Source organism: Palaemon carinicauda, chromosome 41, assembly GCF_036898095.1.
Source record: "Palaemon carinicauda isolate YSFRI2023 chromosome 41, ASM3689809v2, whole genome shotgun sequence".
In the NCBI taxonomy this organism is placed as follows: Eukaryota; Metazoa; Arthropoda; class Malacostraca; order Decapoda; family Palaemonidae; genus Palaemon; species Palaemon carinicauda.
This window is the reverse complement of record NC_090765.1, coordinates 36,542,650-36,559,129: the sequence shown is the minus strand read 5'-3', so window position 1 is coordinate 36,559,129 and position 16,480 is coordinate 36,542,650. Positions and strand designations below refer to the sequence as shown.

The 16,480-nt window shown below is 39.6% G+C and overlaps 1 protein-coding gene across 1 annotated transcript in view; it reads right to left on the bottom strand.

The window, feature by feature from the left end:
- Window positions 1-104: 104 nt before the first annotated feature.
- LOC137632529 (uncharacterized) overlaps window positions 105-16,480 on the bottom strand; it is a 158,260-nt gene continuing 141,884 nt past the window's right edge. Inside the window, exons 21-24 of the mRNA XM_068364506.1 lie at window positions 7,612-7,732; window positions 6,851-7,041; window positions 4,169-4,315; window positions 105-682 (exon numbers count right to left, since the gene is read on the bottom strand). Of these exons, the coding sequence (XP_068220607.1) occupies window positions 527-682; window positions 4,169-4,315; window positions 6,851-7,041; window positions 7,612-7,732 (615 nt within the window). The 3' untranslated portion in view covers window positions 105-526. The remainder of the gene's footprint in view (window positions 683-4,168; window positions 4,316-6,850; window positions 7,042-7,611; window positions 7,733-16,480) is intronic.

Genomic DNA, 16,480 nt, shown 5'->3' with positions numbered 1-16,480 from the left:
ACCCCCAAAGGACGTACTGGTACGTTTCACAAAAGCCATCCTTTTACCCCCATGGACGTACCGGTACGTCCTTGCAAAAAAATGCTATAAAAATTATTTTTTTCATATTTTTGATAATTTTTTGTGAAAATTCAGACATTTTCCAAGAGAATGAGACCAATCTGACCTCTCTATGACAAAAATTAAGGCTGTTAGAGCAATTTGAAAGAAATATACACCAAAATGTGCTGGGAAAAAAGTAACCCCTTGGGGGTTAAGGGTTGGAAATTTCCAAAAAGCCTGGGGGTAAAAGGGTTAAAAGGTTACAGAAAATGTTTCATATAAGCTTGTATATCTATTATGTACTTAATGAATTTTCTTGGATAAAAATATCTCTAAAAGATAAACTGTTTTTAAGCTTCAAAAATATTGCTAAAAATAACGGCACTTTAGTATAATGGTTTTTAAATAATAATTAAATCTCACCCATCTCTTAAAACCACAAAGATAAATTCTTATCAAAAAAGTTTCCCTTGTACTCGATGCATCACAAAGTGGATAACGCCATACGAGTAGCAGCAGCTTGATCGAGTTTCATTATGCGAACTTTGGTAACAGGAAGATGGCGCTTGACCACAGTTTCTATCAACTTCAAGGGCCACTGATCACTAGCATTCTCCTTTGCTGAGAGACTTGGGTAACTCTGGAATAAGAGGGGAAAAATATTACAGTAATACAAAGAGTAGGTATATATTTTCACACAAAAGATTTTAATTTATTCATGTAAAGTTAGTACCGTACATTTTGTTTCATGATGTAAGAAATGTATGTATGTGATATGAAAAAGTACATTTCTAAAAACCAGAATTTTTTCATACAAACATTCGGACAACATTCATGGTCGACAAATTTAACACAAACAAATCTTGATAAAGAAAATGGCAGAAATCAAATAAATAGTTAGAGAAATGTAAGCATATGCATCCTTAAGATCTCCAGCTACAAAGCAATCAGTAAATAATTCTTTGTGTGGACAAGTAATTTGCTACAAAAAGAAGTAAAGATACCGGGTTTTTATATGTAGAAAATTATAGAAAAAAACTTATTAAAAATTTCACCATCTATAACTGCACAAGTTTCTATTTGGGTAAGATGGATCAAGCTGCAAGGTCTTAACTTATAAGCTATAAAATTGGAATATGACTAAAAAGCATCTAAAACTGGCAAAATAGGGAAGCCCAAATCTCAAAGCATGACCAAGTAGTAGTGAATGAGCAACCAAACCCCTATAGTACTTCAAATATACAATATAAGATCATTCTAGCAATAAAAACAAGAACATAAAACTTTAACCTGTTCCTTGCAAAAGAAGAGGCGAGACTAGAGTCACATACTTCCTTACAAGAACTCCTTTGCAAGCATATTCATCACTTACATTTGACAGGGCTAATAATGCCAGAACTTTATGTTTTGTAGGCAGTCATAAAAGGGTAACAATAGTTTTACCTCTAACATCTTTCTTACCACTAGTGATAGCCTTAATACCAACCACAACAGACTGACCTGACTCAATAGGACAACATATAGAATTATGCCAGCCTTGATGCTAAATGTGGCGGCCTTCCCACCAGAACTAAAGACACAGTCCAGCTTGCTGGGTTTCCTGCTCTCTTTCAGGGATACTAAATTTAACCAACACATCCCAGCATCCAAAAATCTACATCCTGGACAAGAAGTAGCGTAGAAATTATGAAACTTTTTCTTTTTTCGGCACTTTAGGGCAACACAAGTCTGTAGACACTAACGACAACACACACAACGCTTCCAATCCATCTCGACTCTAGATCTCTTAGGCAAAGTTCAGGTCACTATCTTTCTCCTCACATTCACGGGCCCACTTCATTTCTATCTCAGCAGGCAGTTATGAAAGGATGACCAGAGTCAAGAAGACTTCATAAGCTACTGTTTATCTAACTTTAAACATCAGGAAGTAGCTGACGCTGCAACCTATAAATGTAATACATATTGCCCTGCATACCAGGTAAACTTAACAATAACAGTCCTCATATATGAGCACATATAATTTACTCTTTTCAAAAGAAATGCATTTCAAAAAGTACTGTAGATATGTTCTTTAATGGTAATCACAATTAAGTGTGAAATCTTCAATAGTACTCACCTTCCAAGAGGGAGTATAGATAGGTGAACTTTGCTAATACTGGAAGATCAGGCATGTATGGTGGCTCTGTATTTATCACAAATGCTTGCCATTAGAAATAAAAATTTGGGCAACTCTAACCTAGAAACAGAATACAGGTATTAGACGAGCTCAACAAACCGAATCCAAAGACATGAGATGCAGGAGAAGAGAGAACAAGAATCAGAAGTACAGGTGGTGGGGAAGTCAAAACTGATACAATTTTGTAGCAGCTTATCTTATCCTTTTAGCACTATCACTCAAATCTCCAACTTCTTTAATGTCCAAATCAAAGTGCTTTTTTTTAATATTTCTTCATAGCCAAGTTGGGTATTATCAAGGATTCCCAAATGGGCATCGACCTCATACATCAGTTCTTCCAACTCATCAACATCAACTATATCCGATGGAAGTTTTATGACGGCTTCAATTGTATTCACTGTTTGAGTAAGCCAACCCCTAGCTGACACACAAGATTTATTTGACTTTTCAAACATCATCAAATAATATAGCTTCTAATGGTACTCAATACATCTGTGACGTCCGCATAGTTGCCAATTCATGATCGATTTCCTCATAAACACACACAAAAACCATCTCTCAGCACTGTCCAATATTAGAGATCATCTGCTACCCGGAAGAGGGATTCAGACCAGATTCCCCCATTTCAGATATATTGCTACGCATTTCCCCGTCGCCTGAAGGGCCTTGAGGACTACCTAGAGTTCCAAGGAACCAATATGTAATGTTGATTCATCCTTTGACCAACACCCTGACAGATGGAAAAAATCTATAGTCACACCCCCTTCTTAGGAAGCATCCAAAAAAGATACTTTCGGAAACCTTAATTCCATCTTTTCCTCTGAATTGAAAGATGGCTTCCATCTGATATGAATATTTCACATAACCATTTACTAATTGAAGATAATCCTTCATAAGAAGAACTGAGAGGAAACTACATTCTTCACAAAGGTTATTCAAATCACAAGTTTGCCCCCCTGCAGGTGATGCAGAGAGACTGAGGATCACCATCACCCAACAATAAATTCCAAGAATATCTTTCACAAAAAGACAGCAAAGCCAGAAGACATCCACTTTATTTTAAAAAATTGCATTTTTTCATGAACTTCCTAGTAAAAAATCACAATCTGAAACATGAAAAAAATCTAATGAACGTTTGGCAAAGAAACAACAGAAGGACAAAAAGAGATGATCTACCCACACGATAGTACTATATTGCCATACACCACCATATGATGTCAATACAACACTATGGGGGGTAGGGCAATTACAACAAAATTTTCAGTTTGTGAGTAATGTCAACATTTAACCAACTTCAAGAAGAAAGCAGTTTAACTTCAGGAAGATTCATAGAAGTAATTATGTTTTGTGAACAAACACTTTTACACACCTTATAAACGTGAATTTGGGGCACTAACTTGAGTTGGTCAATGTCCCGAGAAAAACCCAATTCTACCTTTATTTTGCACCAAAACTCCAGTTTCAAAGAATATAGCACATGAATAGTGGGAAAGAATTATAATTATAAAAATAATACAATAAAGGCATTGAAGGGTGTGGGATCTTTAAAATCTATTCAAACAATTTAAAGCATAAAACAATTTTTTATCATTCTAATGGAATTTGTGACTAAGTACTACAATGGTGAATTTGGCTCACTAACTTGAGTTGGTCAATGTCTTGAGAAAAACCCAATTCTACTTTTATTTTGCACCAAAACTCCAGTTTCAAAGTATATAGCATATGCATATTGGGAAAGAATTATAATTATAAGAATAATACAATAGAGGTATTGAAGGGTGTGGGATCTTCAAAATCTATTCAAACAATTTAAAGCATGAAACTATTATTTATCATTCTAATGGAATTTGGTTACTAAGTACTATAAATGAGTGAAAAAAATTCTACTTTTAAAATAACAACATTATAAAATTTTTAAAACTCAATTTAAAAAGTAAATGTTAACCATACCTTAACTTTTGGGCTTGATATATGCATGTGATCCACGCCATTGATGACTTTGACATCCTGTGAGGAAACTGCCCAAACTAACTCGTCAACATATTTCAGATGTTCTGTTACAGCTAACATGTTGTGGTTCTTTACTCCCATACTTTCCTGTTAAAAAATGTTTAATCATAAAATTGATGCAAATACCAATTTTAACAAAACCATAAAAAGAATTTGTGTAGATAAAAGGAATATCATTGTACAGTATTAATCCTTTGAAGAGCACAAAACAAGAATAACAATAATACTCTGGTGTTTCATACATACATACATATACCAAAGGCACTTCCCCCAATTTTGGGAGGTAGCCGACATCAACAAGAAACAAAACAAAAAAGGGGACCTCTACTCTCTACGTTCCTCCAGCCTAACCAGGGACTCAGCCGAGTTCAGCTGGTACTGCTAGGGTGCCACAGCCCAACCTCCCACATTTCCACCACAGATGAAACTTCATACTGCTGAGTCCCCTACTGCTGCTACCTCCGCGGTCATCTAAGGCACCGGAGGAAGCAGCAGGGCCTACCGGAACTGCGTCACAATCGCTCGCCATTCATTCCTATTTCTAGCACGCTCTCTTGCCTCTCTCACATCTATCCTCCTATCACCCAGAGCTTTCTTCACACCATCCATCCACCCAAACCTTGGCCTTCCTCTTGTACTTCTCCCATCAACTCTTGCATTCATCACCTTCTTTAGCAGACAGCCATTTTCCATTCTCTCAACATGGCCAAACCACCTCAACACATTCATATCCACTCTAGCCGCTAACTCATTTCCTACACCTGTTCTCACCCTCACCACTTCGTTCCTAACCCTATCTACTCGAGATACACCAGCCATACTCCTCAGACACTTCATCTCAAACACATTCAATTTCTGTCTCTCCATCACTTTCATTCCCCACAACTCCGATCCATACATCACAGTTGGTACAATCACTTTCTCATATAGAACTCTCTTTACATTCATGCCCAACCCTCTATTTTTTACTACTCCCTTAACTGCCCCCAACACTTTGCAACCTTCATTCACTCTCTGACGTACATCTGCTTCCACTCCACCATTTGCTGCAACAACAGACCCCAAGTACTTAAACTGATCCACCTCCTCAAGTAACTCTCCATTCAACATGACATTCAACCTTGCAGCACCTTCCCTTCTCGTACATCTCATAACCTTACTCTTACCCACATTAACTCTCAACTTCCTTCTCTCACACACCCTTCCAAATTCTGTCACTAGTCGGTCAAGCTTCTCTTCTGTGTCTGCTACCAGTACAGTATCATCCGCAAACAACAACTGATTTACCTCCCATTCATGATCATTCTTGCCTACCAGTTTTAATCCTCGTCCAAGCACTCGAGCATTCACCTCTCTCACCACTCCATCAACATACAAGTTAAACAACCACGGCGACATCACACATCCCTGTCTCAGCCCCACTCTCACCGGAAACCAATCGCTCACTTCATTTCCTATTCTAACACATGCTTTACTACCTTTGTAGAAACTTTTCACTGCTTGCAACAACCTTCCACCAACTCCATATAACCTCATCACATTCCACATTGCTTCCCTATCAACTCTATCATATGCTTTCTCCAGATCCATAAACGCAACATACACCTCCTTACCTTTTGCTAAATATTTCTCGCATATCTGCCTAACTGTAAAAATCTGATTCATACAACCCCTACCTCTTCTAAAACCACCCTGTACTTCCAAGATTGCATTCTCTGTTTTATCCTTAATCCTATTAATCAGTACTCTACCATACACTTTTCCAACTACACTCAACAAACTAATACCTCTTGAATTACAACACTCATGCACATCTCCCTTACCCTTATATAGTGGTACAATGCATGCACAGACCCAATCTACTGGTACCATTGACAACACAAAACACACATTAAACAATCTCACCAACCATCCAAGTACAGTCACACCCCCTTCCTTCAACATCTCAGCTTTCACACCATCCATACCAGATGCTTTTCCTACTCTCGTTTCATCTAGTGCTCTCCTCACTTCCTCTATTGTAATCCCTCTCTCATTCTCATCTCCCATCACTGGCACCTCAACACCTGGAACAGCAATTATATCTGCCTCCCTATCATCCTCAACATTCAGCAAACTTTCAAAATATTCCGCCCACCTTTTCCTTGCCTCCTCTCCTTTTAACAACCTTCCATTTCCAGCTTTCACTGTCTCTTCAATTCTGGTGTTTCAAGTGACTAAATTGACCTCATTATACCATTTCGTAAATGTAATTTTTCTTTTAGTCACATTACAAAGTTGCTGAGAATTGCCTAAAATTACCATATTGTGCATCAAAATACATGAAGAAAACTGTACTTAAAATACATGAAGCCAACTGTGCTTAAATTAGTGTTTTTAATGTTTTTTCAATTACAGTTACAGTATTTTCTACTCTGTAAAAGTAACAAATATAGTATCAATATCAAATCAAATTTATTTCATGAAAATAAACCACTAAGACATTCAACTTTGGTTAAATATATGAACCAAAAGTTGGCATTGCAGACACCCTTACTTCTTTAAATATTTGTTGGCTGAGATAACTATATTAGATGCAATCCAATAAAAAAATCATAATTCAATTAATCAAAGACTACTTACCTCACCAGATGAACTCTGAAGAACAAACAGACGTTCCAATTTTGTCAGCCTCTTTAAAGCAATACCCAATTTCACTCCGACCATAAAATTAAAAAGGCACAAACGACGCAACTGAGATAGGTGGCTTATAGCTTCAACCATATGATTATCATTAGATGTTCCTCCCTCTTCCAACCACAGAGCTCTGAGATCTGTAAAAAAGAAACAAAATATATTAAAAAAAACATGAAAATTTCCCATAATGATAGCTCCTATATTGTCTTTCAAATAATCAATGACCATAAAAAGTTTTAGACTACCAGAAAAAATATGGAGAAATCTTGATTAATACTGTTTATAGATTTGTATATTTCCTCCCTTTGTATTTTAAAAATGATAATGACAGAACTAAAGAATATATAACAATCTCCTTGCTTAGCATGCGCAACAATCTAACCTGAGGTATGTTTACAAACTTTCAAAGCAATGCATAGAATACGAATTGATGATTGCACGATTGTTTGTATCTTCTCGCCAAATTCTAGAAATCTGGGACAATGTTATACCTGGGAAGGGGCAATATAGCTGACATTCTAGAATTACAAAGATAACTGATGGTGAAGCTGCTGTCATATGCAGGAGTTAGAGTAAGCAAAGGAGGTTCTTGAATGTTAAAAATTACTGTGACAAAGGTTTCCTCTACTAATATTGAATTTTGATTTAACAATCAACTACATCCTAAAATTTTGTCAATTTAACCATGTTCAACATAAAACACTTACTTTTCATACTGCCAATATTTATCCATGTTTGATGAGTGAAATTGTGGCATGGACCAAGATGAAGTGAAGTAAGGTTTGTACCTAAATATGGCCAACTGCTCCCAGCAAAACCTTTTATTACCTAAAAATAAAAGGGGGTAATTTTTACAAACAAACCAAAGGAATTATGGTCTACAGTACTTGAGAACTCTGTTGCTACTATTATCATAAATACCTTTAACACACAATCTTGGATTTGTCACATAAAGTTTGAAACCTGTAAAATATATCTGGCAAATAAGAACTATTTCTTAGTTATAGAAGCAAATTAAATTACAGTATAAGGATTGTGCTTATCCATATAATCACAAAAGGTTCTATAATGTACTACAAGATTTGTCACATAAAGTTTGAAACCTGTAAAATATATCTGGCAAATAAGAACTATTTCTTAGTTATAGAAGCAAATTAAATTACAGTATAAGGATTGTGCTTATCCATATAATCACAAAAGGTTCTATAATGTACTACTCACTATCTATAAATAATTTTAAACTATCCACAAATTGTGAACATATCATTTTGGTAACAAATAAATAACAAGAACTGAGACTTAGTTACAGCATTTACAAATTCAAAATAACCTTCAAATACTTAAAAACTAAGGAAATGTCCAGTAATTTACTTCTTTTTCTATATGAAAATTCTAATTTACACAAAGGTCTTATATATGGACACAATTTAAAAAAAAATGAACCTAATACAATAATTTACAAAAAAAGACCTGTTCAACAGTACCAACTATTAGCTGTCGCAGTTGATAAGTCACTAAACCTTTCAGTACTATAATTTTACACTAATAATATCAACATCAACCAACAGATAAGAAGGGAGGGCAGAAACTACCGTTTACAATAGGTTGTTATTAGTGTAATAACAAAATGTATTTCTATCTTTCTATCAACCCACTGATTGCAACTACAAATATATTTGCAGGTTGGCTGGTTGCAACTGCCAACACACATGTAGACTGATAATGACACACTGTTTTGATATACACTGTCAAAGATTTAGAGTAAGATAATTAAGCAATATACTCAAGGATCTTTTTTTTTCCAGTTGGCTGTGTAAATATGTTATTTTCATTAGTAAAATAAATTTTTGAATATACTTACCCGATAATCATGTAGCTGTCAACTCCGTTGCCCGACAGAATTCTACGGGAGGGATACGCCAGCTATCACTATACTAGAAGGGGGTGTACTCACAAGCGCCACCTGTGGCCAGGTACTACAGTACTTGTTGTTGACGCCACCTCACTTTTTCCTCGGTCCACTGGTTCTCTATGGGGAGGAAGGGTGGGTCAATTAAATCATGATTATCGGGTAAGTATATTCAAAAATTTATTTTACTAATGAAAATAACATTTTTCAATATTAAACTTACCCGATAATCATGTAGCTGATTCACACCCAGGGGGGTGGGTGAAAAACCAGTGTACAAGACTAAAGGATAGCTAAGTATCCCGTATTTCATATAATCAGTTATCCACAATAACAATGAAATAATAAGTACCTGGTAAGGAAGTCGACTTGAACCGTTACTCTGCCTTTAATAAGATCGTCTTCCTTACTGAGCGCAGCGTTCCTCTTGGAAGGCTGAATCAACTCAAAGGTGCTAAAGTATACAGGGCTGCAACCCATACTAAAGGACCTCATCACAACCTTTAACCTCGGCGCTTCTCAAGAAAGAATTGACCACCCGCCAAATCAACAAGGATGTGGAAGGCTTCTTAGCCGACCGTACAACCCATAAAAAGTATTCAAGAGAAAGGTTAAAAGGTTATGGGATTATGGGAATGTAGTGGCTGAGCCCTCGCCTACTACTGCATTCGTTGCTACGAATGGTCCCAGGGTGTAGCAGTACTCGTAAAGAGACTGGACACCTTTGAGATAGAATGATGCGAACACTGACTTGCTTCTCCAATAGGTTGCATCCATAACACTCTGCAGAGAATGGCTCTGTTTGAAGGCCACTGAAGTAGCCACAGCTCCCACTTCATGTGTCCTTACCTTCAGCAAAGCAAGGTCTTCTTCCTTCAGATGAGAATGTGTTTCTCTAATCAGAAGCCTGAATAGTAAGAAACTGAGTTCTTAGAACTTGGAAAAGAAGGTTTCTTGATAGCACACTATAAGGCTTCTGATTGTCCTTGTAAAGGTTAAGACCTTTTTAGATAGTACCTAAGAGCTCTAACTGGGCAAAGTACTCTCTTCAGTTCATTCCCCACCAAGTTGGACAGGCTTGGGATCTCGAACGACTTAGGCCAAGGACGAGAAGGAAGCTCGTTTAGCAAAAACCGAGCTGCAAGGAACATGTAGCCGTTTCAGATGTGAAAACAATGATCCTGCTGAAGGCGTGGATCTCACTTACTCTTTTAGCTGTTGTCAAGCACACGAGGAAAAGAGTTTTTAATGTGAGGTCCTAAAAAGAGGCTGATTGGAGAGGTTCAAATCTTGATGACATAAGGAACCTTAGGACCACGTCTAGATTCCAGCCTGGAGTGGACAACCGACGTTCCTTTGAGGTCTCAAAAGACCTAGGGAGGTCCTGTAGATCTTTGTTGGTGGAAAGATCCAAGCCTCTGTGGCGGAAAACCGCTGCCAACATACTTCTGTAACCCTTGATCGTAGGAGCTGAAAGGGATCTTACTTTCCTTAGATATAACAGGAAGTCAGCAATCTGGGTTACAGTGGTACTGGTTGAGGAAACTGCATTGGTCTTGTACCAGCTACGGAAGACTTCCCCTTGAGACTGATAGATTCTGAGAGTGGATGTTCTCCTTGCTTTGGCAATCGCTCTGGCTGCCTCCTTCGAAAAGCCCCTAGCTCTTGAGAGTCTTTCGAAAGTCTGAAGGCAGTCAGACGAAGAGCGTGGAGGATTGGGTGTACCTTCTTTACGTGAGGTAGACTTAGAAGGTTCACTCCTAGAGGAAGAGTCCTGGGAATGTCGACCAGCCATTGCAGTACCTCTAAGAACCATTCTCTCGCGGGCCAGAGCGGAGCCAACCAACGTCAGCCGTGTCCCTTTGTGAGAGGAGAACTTCTGAAGTACCCTGTTGACAATCTTGAACGGCGGGAATGCATACAGGTCGAGATGGAACCAATCCAGCAGAAAAGCATCCACGTGAACTGCTGCTGGGTCTGGAATCGGAGAACAATACAACAGGAGTCTCTAGGTTATCGAGGTAGCGAACAGATCTATGGTTGGCTGACCCCACAGGGCCCAAAGTCTGCTGCAAACATTCTTGAGAAGGGTCCACTCTGTGGGGATGACCTGACCCTTCCGGCTGAGGTGATCTGCCATGACATTCATACCGCCCTGAATGAACCTCGTTACCAGTTAGCTTTCGATCTTTAGACCAGATGAGTAGGTCCCTTGCGATCTAGAACAACTTCCACGAAAGAGTCCCTCCCTGCTTGAAGATGTAACCCAGGGCTGTGGTGTTGTCAGAGTCCACCTCCACCACTTTGTTAAGCTGGAGGGACTTGAAGTTTATCAAGGCCAGAATAACCGCCAACAACTCCTTGCAATTGATGTGAAGTGTCCTTTGCTCCTGATTCCATGTTCCCGAGCATTCTTGTCCGTCCAAAGTCGCACCCCAGCCCGTGTCCGATGCGTCCGAGAGGAGACGGCGGTCGTGTTTCTGAACAGCCAAAGGTAGACTTCCTTGAGAAGAAAGCTGTTCTTACACCACGCGAGAGAAGACCTCCTCTCTTCGGAAACAGGAACTGAGACCGTCTCTAGCGTCATGTCCTTTATCCAGTGAGCAGCTAGATGATACTGAAGGGGGGGGGAGGTGGAGTCTCCCTAACACGATGAACAGGGCCAGCGATGAAAGTGTCCCTGTTAGACTCATCCACTACCTGACTGAGCATCGGTTCCTTCTCAGCATGCTCTGGATGCATTCTAGGGCTTGGAAGATCCTTGGGGCCGACGGAAAAGCCCGAAAAGCTCGACTCTGAAGATCCATACCCAAGGAGACAATGGTCTGGGATGGGACGAGCTGAGACTCCTCAAAATTGACCAGGAGGCCCAGTTCCTTGGTCAGATCCATAGTCCATTGAAAATCTCCAGACAGCGACGACTTGTGGGAGCTCTTAAAAGCCAGTCGTCTGCGGAGCCGGACACAAGATCATGGTACTGCTGCACAGTCTGTGAACTGTCAACCATGGGCAAGCGAGGAAGTACAGTGACAACCCGAATCTGTCTAGACTGTCTGGGTCGTACAGACAACTCCTTATCGGGTTGCTGAGGTTGCCGCACTGCGTCACAACAAGTCACTTCTGCTGGTTGTTGAACGTCTTCCCCGTGACACATTGACTCCGTAAACAAATAATCCTCTAACAAGGACTAAGCTTGGACTGCATGTCTTGCAACACAGCTCAAGGTCTATGGGAGCAGGTGTGGTAACAGACGGGATTAGCGACTGAAGTGGAACCATTACCTTCCCTGGAAGCATGTTATGCTTAAATAAAAGTCCATAGGAGGCTACGCAGCTAAAGGCTCCCTCCAAATGACAGAGTCCTCAAGGGAATATCAGAAGGAGGGAGAAAAGAACTTTCTCATCTACAGGGACCATATCCTAGAAAAGCTAAGTTCTCTCAGTGAGGGTTTCACTGGTGCAAAAGCAGCAGACTAAAAGGCAACATTATGAAACTGCTTGACAGTCTAGTGAGTTGGCAACAACCAAAGATGTGTGACTGAGAAGCATGCGGTAAGGTATGCAGAGCATGTTGTATGCAGAGTATGCTGTATGCAGAGCATGCTGTATGTAGAGCATGTTGTATGCAGAGCATGCTGAATGCAGAGCATGCTGTATGCAGAGCATGTTGTATGCAGAGCATGCTGAATGCAGAGCATGCTGTATGCAGAGCATGTTGTATGCAGAGCATGCTGTAAGCAGAGCATGCTGTATGTAGAGCATGCTGTAAGGTAAGCAGAGCGTGTGCATGGCGTTTAACATTTCTCAGAAATTCCATGACCAGTGCTAGAGTGCTTTATGCATGCTTGCATGGGGTTTTAATATCAACATAATATTTATCTTATATTCATAACTCATGATTCATATTTTTGCCATATTTTGCGATATTGTTAAAAATACAAATAACCTCCATTATCAAAATGTTTGAAAATGGAGGTAAGGTATGCTGAACAGCAGAGTCAGAACGAGCTGGAACAACAATAGTTGTGGTTTCCTCTTCAAGACTCTGTTGAGGGAACACCTGAGGCTCAGTCTGCAAAGGCTGATCAAAGGAAGTAGCAGAAGGTAGGCGCATGGGTGGAGGAGGCTGACTCCTGGCATGAGTGGCTGAACTCAAGGGTTGCGCTTGCTGAGTGGTTGGCGGATGCGCAGTAGCAAGTTCCTGAGGAACGAGTTGAGGTTCCTGCGGTGTGAGCTGAGAGCGAAAAGGTAGTGGCTGCGCAGAACGCAGTAAAAGTCTCGCAAGTTGAGGCTCCTGAGGCGCAAGGCTAAGGTGTTGAGGTGCTTGCCTTGAGGAGGGTTGAGCTCGCTGCAGCGAGAGCTGAGGAGACTGACTCATGGATGGGAGAGGTTGTTGTACCTCAAGCGAGTGTTGCCTCACTGGTGGAACAGCAAGTGGAAGCGGAGGAAGAGAGGTATAAGCCTCCTGTTCCCATTGCTGAGGTTGCCTTAAGGAAGGCGGAGGGAGCTGCACACCACTGGGATCAGTAAACTCATAACGTGGCTCAACATCGTACGCCTGGCAGGCGGTACTGCGGTCAGGCGGAGCGAGCGCAGGCGGAGGGAGCGCAGGCGGAGCGAGCGCAGGCGGAGCGAGCGCAGGCGGAGCGAGCGCAGGCGGAGCGAGCGCAGGCGGAGGCGCAACCTTCTCAGCCCGACACTCACGCATCAAGACCGAAAGTTGTGACTGCATGGACTGCAGTAGAGTCAACTTGGGGTCGGCAGACACTAAGGTCTGCTGAGGTAAAGCCTTAACAGCAGAGATCTGTTGCGGCAGAACCTTACTCCTCTTAGGCGGAGTGCATTCAACTGATGACTGAGGAGAGTCAGAGCTAACCCAATGACTGCATCCGGGTTATTGAACTCTAACTTCGTACGTCTGGCATAGGTCTGGACTTTACGTTTAAGAGGTCTTGAGACCTGAGACCAGCGTTTTCTCCCCTTAATTTCTTCTGCAGACGAGCAAAATAAGGGCTCAATCGTCTGCGGGTGGGAGTGACGGTCTCGGTAAGACACGCCCGCAACCACCGAGAATACTTCTGTGCGCCGATCAAGGCCTGCTGAACCGTTTTGCCCTTCGACATTGCTTCTCCCCTGGGCTTGGGAGCTTGCAAGAGGTCCCGGACTGGGAGGACGACTGGCGCGCACAGAAGTACCCTCACGCACAACACTGACACACTTTGCGCTAATCACTTATCACTTTGATTTTCTGTTTGCACTTATTTCACTGAACTCGAAACTTTAAGTGGTTTGTACCTGAAACACGCAATTCTATCCTTTCTCAAAAGTTAGTAATTGCGAAAACAGAATTACAATGTAACAGAAAAATCTAATGAAAGATAAATAATTCAGTGGCTGGAAAGAGACTAAACACTAGATCACTCTAGACACGTTTACCTTCTTCCCCTAAAGAGACTAGGGAGAAGAGCAAAAACGATAATAACGTTACTCGCTTGAATGAAACGTTTATCCTCCTCTTTCTCCCTCCGTCTCTATCTCTCTCTCTCTCTCTCTTTCTTGACTTAGAACCTGAGAGAAGAGCCCAATCATATATATCGTTAAAACATATTATTGTTAAAGGAAAAAACTGAAATATTTCCCAAAATGAAAAGTTCCTTTATTAGGATTAAAACCATTAAGTTAAGAAAGAATGAACAAAACGCTAGACACGGTTACTCTTACTACAACGTGAAACCGTGAAAATTCTTTCTCTATCGTAACGATAGAGCGCAAGTTGAACGTTCTGAACGTCAACAACTGCAGAGACAAAACAAAACGTTAGTTCAACTTTGAAAACAGTACGAGACTATCAAAGAAATTCTTTCAAAGACATTAAAATAGCATAATATGTTAACAGGTAAAACCGAAATGACGGGCTCAATGTTAATTAACTTCGGTACCAAGAAAAGACCGCCTACTATTAGGAAGGTCGAATATAAACAAATATAAAAATTAATTTTAATAAGTTTATAATAAAAGGAAGTTAATCGAAGAGGCCTATAAGAGGCGGAGAGATATAAAATAAATCTATAACTTTTGTTAAGCAAAATTAAGAAAGAGAGTCTATACTCTCTTAGACACCAACACTTCCGTCTAAGGGAAGGGTCGGCCATTTAAAGGTGAAAGAGAGTTCATACTCTCTTCGTCACCATAATTAATCAAATTAATTCCAAAAGCTAACTAAGCTAATATAGAAGTTTCCAGTATAGCGAATAGCTGCAAATTTTAGAGAAATACTTCACCAAACCGTGAACAATACTCCAAAATCATAAGCGTATCCAAGAACGTCTTGCCGGAAGCACGACAGAGGAAAAAGTGAGGTGGCGTCAACAACAAGTACTGTAGTACCTGGCCACAGGTGGCGCTTGTGAGTACACCCCCTTCTAGTATAGTGATAGCTGGCGTATCCCTCCCGTAGAATTCTGTCGGGCAACGGAGTTGACAGCTACATGATTATCGGGTAAGTTTAATATTGAAAAATCCCTGTGCATTTTGTGATTATTTTGACTAACTCCATTATTTACTGTGACTATGTCTTTCAGAGGGCTACAGAGGCTAAACTGAAGACAATATGCTTTAGTTTGGACTATTCATACAAAACAGAATTACTATAGAAGGATACCTTCTAGTTAAATGAATCAAAACTAAACTAACCCATAAGCAATATGGTATAGAAAAATCTTAACGATCTAATAATAAATATCATAAATGATACACCATAATTTCATTATAACTCTTATACACAGGTTACATTAGTATTCAAAATACACAGACATTGTGACCACATGTAAACATTTAAGAATAATACATACTATATTCAGGTGAAAAAGCCTATTATTATTATCATCATCACTATCATTACTAACCAAGCTACAACCCAATGTGGAAAAGCAGGATGCTATAAATCCAAGGTTTTCAACCAGGATAGCAGCTCAGTGTGGAAAAGAAATAAATAAATAACGAATTAACTGTGAGAAAAAAATATATAAAATATCTGAGATCAGTAACATTAAAATTGATCAATCTCATACAAACTATGAAATAAGACTTAGGTCAGCCTGTTTACCAGGAAAGCATTTGCATCAAATATGAGCTTCTGAAATCCCACCGATTCAACCGCCTGATTAAAAACGTTCCACACTGGTCATGGCTGGAGTAAAACATCTAGGGTAATATGTAGTAGTGGATCTTATGATGGAAAAAGCAAGACTGTTAGACCGTATTACAAAGAGGATGGTGACAATGCATCAAAAGTGATGCTACAAATTTCAGAGGATTTTGTTCGAAATTCACTAATTGGCAACTACAACACGTAGCTCTAATTTTTTTTTTTCTACATTGAAAGCTCTATCAAGCAAAATAAAGGTAACATATGATGCACACATATCAAACCAATAATTATAAAAATAATTAGAAAAAATTACGGAAATAGTAATTATTACAAAGTACTGCATAGCAATCACCGTACTTGACGGCTTATAAGACGCACAGGCATAAAATCAGCACCCTCATTTCAGCAGGTCAGATTCAGGAAAACAGTTTTTAGTGTACAGTATTTAAGCATATATTGTTGAAAAATGTTATTTTCATTAGTAAAATAAATTTTTGAATATACTTACCCGATAATCA